This window comes from Meriones unguiculatus, chromosome 7, assembly GCF_030254825.1.
Source record: "Meriones unguiculatus strain TT.TT164.6M chromosome 7, Bangor_MerUng_6.1, whole genome shotgun sequence".
Classification (NCBI taxonomy): Eukaryota; Metazoa; Chordata; class Mammalia; order Rodentia; family Muridae; genus Meriones; species Meriones unguiculatus.
The window spans coordinates 87,615,134-87,624,654 of record NC_083355.1 but is presented as its reverse complement, the minus strand read 5'-3'; the positions used below and the strand labels follow the sequence as shown (position 1 = coordinate 87,624,654).

Below are 9,521 nucleotides of genomic sequence, written 5' to 3'. Positions count from 1 at the left end.
TTATTTTGGGGGAGTAAAAAAATATGAACCTGGAGCTGCTAACTAGCGAGGCTGGTTGCCTAGCAAGCTCCTGTATAATCCTGATTCTATCCTCATTGCGGGATAATAGGAACAAACCAACACACCCAGCTTTTTGTGTGGGTTCTGGGGATCCAAACTCAGGTCCTCATGCTTGCACACACTATCATCGAGCCATCTCTCCTCTTCTCCTCCCCTTCTCCCAGTGGTACTGGAGATTGAACGTAGAGCCTCACACACACTAGGCAAGAGCCTATAGCCTTAACCCTACACTTAACCCCTATACTCTTTTCAATCATCTAGGATTCTATAAAAACTATTTTTTTTTTTTTGCAAAGGACTACATCTCACAACTGCCTTCATAAGATTTTTTATTATTTAGAAATGCAATTATATACATAGAACAATTAAAATTAAATTAAACTTTGTACAAATATTAAAATACTATCTTCATACCCACTGCAATGTACAGGATACCAAAAAATATATATATAAAATAAAATAAAGCAAACCCAGATTGATTGACATCCTGCACAGTCAGTTATGCATGTGTTGTTTTAAACCATTTATGAGTACCATTCTGCAAAGGATCCCATAGTGGTGTGCAGCCTTAGGAAGCCAGGCCAGTGTGGATACAGCCACGCAGCCCTCAACCATTTCCTCTCCCTACTTGGCAATCCAAGAACTTTGCTATTAGGAGAGGGTTGGGTGAGTAGGTCGGGCTTTGTTCAAAACTCTACTAGGTTTTCAACTGGGAATTAAGTCACATCTCAGAAAAACTGGCCCTGCCACCTTTGGCTTTCCAGGGAACCAGCTACCACATCATTCAGCCTAAACATCTGCCAAGAAAAATATTCTCTAAGACTGCAGAAGATCCAGCAAGCCCCACAAGAGGAGGCTCCAGCCACACTGTCAGGTGCAAGCATACCTGGAATTAAGCTGTGTAGTAGACATGCTGTGTGTCCCTTCTAGCTCCCCTCACCCCTTACACTTTAAGGAGAGGGAAGGGAGCAAGGATCTAGAAATATTTGCAGCATTTTCCATTTTCTATGCTAGAATGCTCCTCAGGAACAGAGGAGACATTGTTATGTAGGAAGCCAAGTGGTTCAAGAGCTCTGGTGAGACTGGGAGGAAAAGGCCAACTGCTATCTATCCCCATTTGGCCATTCACAAAGCAGGAAAAATATACCTTTGTCTTGCAGCCTGGCTTCTCTACAGAACTGTAAAGCTGGGGGTGGGGGAAGGAGGGCAAGATGAATGGGGAAGACAATATTATGTTAAATTCTCTTTGCAAATGGAGTGCTTGTAGAATGTACACTGAAATGCCTTATAAAACCAAACAAACCCACAAAGTGGTCAAGACTCCATCCATTTCACAGTTCTCACACAGTGAAACACACAAAATACAGAACTGGGCAGATAGAGCTTACCTGTTAAACTAAGGCATGGAGGGACGGAATTTTCTATTTATTTATGTATTTCACCATTCTGGCCCTTGAAAATTGATAGACTGTGACAGCAAGTCACCAGGATATAAAACCTGCATTGAATTAGCAGAAGTATGAAAAAGCAAAAACATCTCCCAAACCAAAAAACCCTGTGTGAAAGTCCTTTGGTGCTGACTGCCTCTTTTGGACAAGTCTCAGGATGCCCCTGGAGGTGAGCCCAGGAAAGTAGGTTGTGTATCTTCTTCCCACTTGCTCAAAGCTTCTTCCTGCCCAATAGCCTGCCACCTGCCACTGACCCTGTTTCTAGCCAGGCTCCACTTCAAGGCAATCAAGTCCCCCAGTCCCTCTGTAATGGATAAGGTCCAGATGCCTCAGAAATCACAGCACATGGCTGATGGTTAAGAAATTGCTTTAGAAGAAAGAGAATAATGCAGGAAGAAGTCACAGGTGCCAGCGGCAGTACGTGGGAAACCTCAAGAACAGACCTCAAAGCCAGTGATAGGAGGATGGGGAACATGGCCCTTTTACTCTCTGGGCTGTGATCCCCAGTGAGGGCTATGGATGGTTAAGAGGGAAGGAGGCCCCAGGAGGTTCTTTTACCCAAGACTCAAGCCAGTTGCCCACAAGGCTAAATAAACCCAAAACAAAAAGTGCAATCCGAAAAGGGCAAAAACCCAGAGTACAGACACAGAAAAGGGAAGGATGTTCTATTTTGAAACTTCTAGAACAGAATTCAGATTTTAGAAAAGCAGTAAGCAAGAAAGGAAGGCTCATTCAGAAGATTCCTGCTCCTTGCCCAGTTCTCCCTTGAAGAGACTGGGCACTACTGAGGGTGAAAGAGAGCCATGGTGAAGTAACTTAGGGCCTTGGAACCCACTCCCCAGGAGAGTCTATGACAGTGACTGCAAGGTGTGTACTGTCTCCATCAGGCTTTAGTCTTCTAGCCCATTCCTCAGCCAACCATACTTGTCTGGACGTTGAGCACAACAGACTGGCCTTCTGGGTTAGTGTGGGAATGGCCAGCAGGAACAGCAGGCACTGCCCTTACCCTGAGAGGAAAGGAGATGGGGGTGGCAGGAAACCAGGCATGACAGGGACTAAAGTGCATTGTGAGTGGAGGCAGTGGGCAGTGAGCTAGAAGTTATTCCCCAATGTTTGAGGACACTGATGCCTGGAGCTAACCGTCTTGGGTCATGAACTATAAATACACTGGGTTTTTATTATTTTTACCACCCCACAGAGGCTCATCACAAGTTCAGTCTAGGATTGGCTCTGAAGTTTCCCAGGCTTGAGGCAAAGCAAGGAAAAAGAAAAAAGAAAAAAAAAAAAAAAAAGCACACATTACTTAATGCCACATCTGTCTTCTCAAGATGATAGAAGCCTGGTGGGGGTGGGGCTCAGCTACCCAGGCTTGTCAGCATTCAGTGCAGGGCCATAGGGAGGTCCAGCAAACAGCTCTAACACTCCTTCAGTGCCAGCACTTTTCCATTCCCAAGGCCTAGCTCTCAAGTTTCTCGGTTCCCTTCAATCCACATCAGCTGGCAGGGTCGTTAAAGAGTAGCGCATCAGCAACATGTGGAAGGGCATGGAGAAGAGACCAGAGTAGGAGAAGCAGTGGCACAGCAGGCCACTTCCTGGGCATAGTTACTAAGGCACATGACTGTGGTGAGGAGGATCCTCAGGACCTGGCCGGAGCTGCCTGCAGCAACCGGGGACTTGGTCTGTACCTCTCAGCCTCCCCTCCATCACCACAAACCTAAAAATGGGTACCTTGCCCAGACTGCCAAAACCCAGATGAGCTTTCGTTGGCATCTCAGCAAATATCAGGGTTCTGTGGGCTGCAAGGAAGCCAGAGCTACCTAGGATGAAGTCCAGGAGATAGCATGCAACTTCCCCTTATCCAGGAACAGAAACTAAGGCCAAGGAAGCCAGTGCTGGGAGCCGGAAGTGAGAACTTGCATATTAGGAAGACAATCATTATCTGACATCCTTCTTCCCTCCCACAGATCTTCTGGGTGCTTCTTCGAAACTCTCAGCAGAGCCAGGAATGTGCACCAGAGCTGGACAGCTAAGTGCTGGGTGGCTTTGGCATGACTTCCAAACCTTCTATCCTCAGTCAAGGAAGATGCCATCAGTGTTAACACACAGAGTAAGCTCAGGGACCCACATTCTGGACCCAACAAGAGCCACTCCTGCTTTGAGGGCCTTACTCTTCAATCTGTTTCTAGAGCCTCAGGCCCAGCCCCATGTACAGGTGGCAATAGCCACTAAGGCCTGTGGACAGCAACCCACCTGCACAACAAGGAACCTGACAATATGGGGAAGGCACAAGTAAACACAGCAGTGCTCAGGCCCTCATGCTGTGGGGCTACCACCAGAGAGCTGGCTGGAAGGGACCCAGAGGCTCAGGGAAAGGGAGGGTTCAATCCAGCACATTCAGACATGTCCCTGACAGATGGGAAGGCTGGGCCAGGCAAAGAGCCAGGTCCTCCAGATGTCCAGTGGGCAAATGGTGAGAATCTTCCTTGAGTATCCAGCCAGGTGGCCTTCTGGCCCTCAGGTACACACAGATACACATGTGGCAGCTCAGGCATCCAGGTGGGGCAGCTGGAGAGGACATGGTACTCAAACCCACAGGAAGAGAGAGGATGGGCAGAGAGGAGAGAGGCCAGTGGCAGCCCTCATGCTTCTTTCAACAGGGGTATATCTGCAGAAAAACACAAAGGAAGTACAGCAGTTACCTAAAGGTGTCCCTCAATATCACTTCCAACTCCATCTCAGGGACCCCCACATAGCCCTCACTTAAAGAAAGAAATTGTCCTGCTGTACATGTCTAAGCCAGTCAAAATTTCCTGCTTTCTATTTCTGGCCTTTCTGCTTCCACCCTCCCATTGCCTGTATGATAAAATCTCAAAGCTGAGCCTGGCATTCAAACACTTTCCAGTCCCACCAATACAACCCTGCCTCCTTTCTCTGATGGTTTAGTTATATTCTTGCTCTAAGAAGCCACCTGCCATGTGTGTGGCCCTGAACAGATTACTTTGTCTCTCTGGGTTCTGGTCTTCTCCTGTGTCAGCAGAGGAAACAAGTGTTAGGTCATACTCAAGCTCTTGAATTCCTAGGACACCAGGTTAACAACACAGGTGCCCTGTTTTCTGAATATCTCATTATGGCAAGAGTTCTTCAATTTTTATTTCATTCTTGTACTTTTTTTTTTGTGGTGGTGGGGGTTCAAGACAGGGTTTTCTGTGTATTAGCCCTGGATATCCTGTAATCACTCTGTAGACCAGGTTAGCCTCAAACTAGCAGAGATCTGCCTGTTTCTGCTTCCTGAGTGCTGGGATTAAAGGCATGCATTGCCACACTCAGCTTTATTATTGTACTCTGAAGAACTATTACTTTATTAATTTCTTTTAACGTGTGTGCATTCGTGTGTGTCTGTCTGTCTGGGCACATACTGCAGGAAATATGTGATGATAAGCATCTGTACCTGCAGGTCAAGAACAACTTTTGGAAGTCAGTTGTCTCATTCTACTATGTGGGTCCTGGGAATTAAATTCAGATCATCAGGCTTGGGAGCAAGTGCCTTTACCTGCCAAGTCATCTTGCTGGCCTCATTTATTTTAGAGATAAGGTCTATGTAGTTCAAACTAACTTGGACTCGCGGTCCTCTTGTCTTAGCCTCTGAAGTACTAAGACTGCAGGCTTAAGGCACCTTATCAAGCTAGTCCTACAATTAGTGGTTCCATTATTTCTTCAGTGCAGGCTCCACTGATTTTTCCAACTGATACTCCATGCAGCAGAGTGTGTTTCCTATTTGAGTCAGATCTGAAACCTCATTTGGCACCAAACACAAGATGTGGCTTTCAAAAAGGTTTGCTCAAGCCAGGTATGATGGCACATACTTTTATTTCTAGCAGGATACTTTTAATTGGAGATAGAAGCAGGCCAGTCTCTGGGGGTTTGAGGCTAGCCAGGTCTACATAGTGAGATTGAGGCTAACCATGGCTACATAGTGAGATCCTGTCTTTGAAAGGAAAAGCTTGTTAAACAGTGTCATGGCAGATACCTGTGATCAGCCACTTGGAAGGCTGGGGCAAGAAGGATAATAGTTTCTAAGCTATCTTGGGCTATGCAGGGGCCCTGTCTCTGAAAACAACAATAAAAAAGTCTCCAAACAAATAAAAAAAAAACAAAACTTGTTTATTACACAAACAAGTAGCCATTAAGGAAGAGCAAGGGAACCTCCTTGGCTCTTGAGGAAGTTAGCCATGTGCGCTTAGCCACATCTCATAAAATATGTGCTTGAGGGTTGAGGTCACTTACTGCCACATCCAAACCGGGTCAGCTACTTACAGGGCCCTTGCCATCTCTTTCCAACAAAGAGAAAAGGAGGCAAGCTACTGATAGATACATTTTCAAGTGTTAGACATGGATTCTATCCAGGACATAAGAAACCGAGACGCTTCCCCTGGACTCTTTCAGAAAGACATTATGAAGGCAGAAGGTGTTACTATTAACGCGGAGCTTCTAGGCTTTGTCTGAATCCTGAACTACACTGGGGTTTCACCTACAGAAATCTTTTAAAGTGACAGACTCATAGTTAAGCTCTACAGGCTCCAGCAAAGGCAGACTGCACTTTATGGCCAGTGTGCCAAAAAGGAACTAGAGTTACCTGGGAGCCAATGTGGTACTGTGAGGTTAACAATGCTGGTTTAGAGCCAGTCATTTACTATTAAATCTCATCTGTCAATTACCAGTGGATATATGATGAAAGTGGGTCCCATTTTCTCCATTTGTAAAATGGGGACAGTCACTCACTGTCAAGCTCAACTGAGATGGACAGCACAAGGCAACCATCAATATACTCCTGTGTAGAATGAAGCAGATGTCTTCTCTGTAAGACAAGCAGACTACTGTTTTCTCAGCAGTACAACCCAAGGTTTCCTTGTTATTTTCTGCCTTTCGTGAACACAAAACTGTTTAATAGTCCTATGGCCTTAATTCCATCCAGTTGGTTTAGCAGAGCATATGGCTGTGAATAATCTTAAGACTCTAGAGACATCAAAATTCACAGGTAACAATGAAGAGAACCCAAAGCCTATCTGGCACTCTGAGGTCCTACTTTGTAGGCTAATGGCTCTGGCAATTAAACTTTTTTTTTTTTTTTTTTCTGAAAATACACTAATCATTAGAGTGACCCATGGGGCTTCCTCATTCCCAGGAGGATTCCAACAGTTAGTAATTCATGTTTAGCAAAGACTACTTACCATCTGTATACTCTTCTGATGTGAGGGATAAAAGGCTTTGTATGTCACTGTTCTCTGAATCTGCAGTGTCTTTGTGTATTAGCCGGCTGCTCCCTGAGCCGGCCACCCAGGAAGATGTCGTTGCCTGGTGCACCATCACAGTCTCTGAGCTCTGGGAACCCCAGGCTTCACACAGCCCGGAATGGCCTGGAGCCTCATCCTCTCCACCTGCAGAGGAGCAGGCCCCCTGGTCCTGCAGCTGCTGCTCCCTTGGCATGCTCCTCCCACTAGGTGCAGACCCTTCTGACAGAACAATCTGTACTCTAGGGTCAGCTGGTGGCATGCAGTGACCAGAACTGCCATACACAGCTTCCTCGTATGAAGGCAGTGCAACTTGGACCCCATCCACCATGATGGAGACTTGGTCCCCAGAAACTCCCTGGTCACGCCTGGATCAGAAAAGAAAAAGACAAAAGAAGAATCAGAGTAACATAGAGGTGAATAAATGACATTGTACCAACAAAGCCCATCATTTTCCAGCATACTGGATCCTCTTCTGAGCCCTGCCAGCTAGGGATTCACCAAGTTTGCAGGCTTGGCTCAGAGAAGCTAAGTAACTGCTTGGCAGGCAGAGAGCTGGTAAGGGATGGGCCTGGGACTGAATCCAGTTATACACTCTATCTAAAGACTGTGTTCTTGGGTCCAGAAAGGATGGCTCAATGGTTAAGAGCACTGGCTGCTCTTCTAAAGGACCTGAGGTTTGATTCCCATCTGTACCCACATGGCAGTACATTACCACCTGTAACTCCAGTTCCAAGGATTCCGATACCCTCTTCTAAGCCTCTGTGGTAGAGGCATACAGATCACGCACAGACATACATGTAGGCAAAACACCCATACATATAAGTAAAAAAGAAGTACATCCGGTTGGGCTTGGTAGTGCATGCTTTTAATCCCAGAATGTGGGAGGCAGATGTAAGAAGATCTCTATGAATTTGGGACCAGCCTGGTCTACATAAGGAGAATCTGTCCTTAAAAAAAAATTACATACAAGTTTTAGTGTAAATGCAGGAAAGAGCAAGTGGCAAAGTCTACATACAGGCCCCTTCATGATCCAAAGGAACTGTACCCCAGATATTCAGTTCCCATCCCAGTTGTTCCCACTTCCTCACTACCACAAGGACCTCACCACCACCATCCTGACTTGCATGGAAACCACTTCTCTGATTTTTTTTTCTTCCTTTTTTTTTTTTGGAGACAGGCTATGTACCACATCTAGCTGATTTTGGTTTTGAAGAGACATGTCTCGGTATTACTTAAGCTCAGAGTAACCATGAACTCCAGGTCCTTTTACCTCAGGTTCCCAAGTGCTGGGACTACAGGCATACGACACTAGGCCTGGCTTACTTTTTATTTTAAAAGTTTGAGTACAACATGAATCTTTTAACACTGGTTTACTTTTAAATTTACATGTTTAGACATGAAACCCCTCTGGCTTTTTTTAGTGAATACTTCGAGAGATTTATTTATGCAGACCTCTTTTTGGGGGATCACGCTTGGTTTTTTGTTGTTTTTCTGTTTTGTTTTAGTTTTTCAAAACAGGGTTTCTCTGTGTAACCTTGACTGTTCTAGACTCTCTCTGTAGACTAAGCTAGTCTCGAACTTACAGAGATCGGCCTGCCTCTGCCTCCCTGAGTACTAGGATTACGGATGTGCAGCACTGTGCCTGGTAGGATCACTATTGTTAAACATACTTTTTTTCCTCTGAACCATTTGGAAGTGTGGTGGAGACATAATCTGTATGATCCTCAGGAGTTCTTTTCCCATACAACTACAGTACTGTTATAGTCCAGAAACTTAACAATGGTGTCCTATAATACAAACTTCCCAAACTCTGCAAAGTTATCCACTGTGGCTCTGTTCTTTGTTTTTATCCAGAACCAAACATGCTGCGCTGGTTAATTTTATGTCAACTTGACATAGGCTAGAGTCATCCGAGAGATGGGAATTCCAACTAAGAACATGCTTCCATAGACTGGGCCACTGGGAAGCCGGTAGAGCATTTTCTTAGTGATTTATGTGGGAGGGCCCAGCCCACTGTGGGTGGATTCATCCCTGGGCTAGTGATCCTGGGTTCATAAGAAAGTAGGTTAATCAAGTCATGATGAGCAAGCCAGTAGGCAGCACCCCTTCATGTCCTCTGCCTCAGCTCCTGCCTCTAAGTTCCCGACCTCCCTTCAGTGATGGACTACAGATGTGGAAGTGTAAACCCTTTCTTCTCCACTTGCTTTTGGGGATGGTATTTCATCACAGCAATAACAACCCAAACTTTGACACATACATTCTATGTTTAGTTGTCCCGTCCCTTTCATTTCTGTTAATCTTAGAGTATCTACTAGAGTTTATTTTGTATACTGACATTAAATTTTTTAATTTTATGTGCATGACTGTTTTGTCTGCATGTATGTCTATGCACCACATAGCTGCAACACCTCTAGAGGCCAGAATAAGATGTCAGATCTCCTGGAATTGCAGTGAGAGATGGCTGTAAGCCATCATATGGATGCTAAGATTGAATCCAGGTCCCCTGGCAGAGGAGCCAGTGCTCTTAACTCCTGAGTCATCTTTCCAGCCTCGACCTTGACAGTTTTTGAAGTGTCCAGGCCAGCTTTCTAGTAGGATGTCCCACCACCTAGATACATGTAATTATATTTCCTTATAACTGAATTTAGGTTAAATTCCACAAAGAACTTGTTGTGTTCTTTCATCTTCCACACTGAGTGGCACAGGTAGTCAGATGCCAGCC

The 9,521-nt window shown here is 45.4% G+C and overlaps 1 protein-coding gene across 1 annotated transcript in view; it reads right to left on the bottom strand.

The window, feature by feature from the left end:
* Positions 1–372: 372 nt before the first annotated feature.
* Susd6 (sushi domain containing 6) overlaps positions 373–9,521 on the bottom strand; it is a 91,820-nt gene continuing 82,671 nt past the window's right edge. The window contains exons 5-6 of the mRNA XM_021633517.2: positions 6,737–7,164; positions 373–4,173 (exon numbers count right to left, since the gene is read on the bottom strand). Coding sequence (XP_021489192.1) covers positions 4,148–4,173; positions 6,737–7,164 — 454 coding nt within the window. The 3' untranslated portion in view covers positions 373–4,147. The remainder of the gene's footprint in view (positions 4,174–6,736; positions 7,165–9,521) is intronic.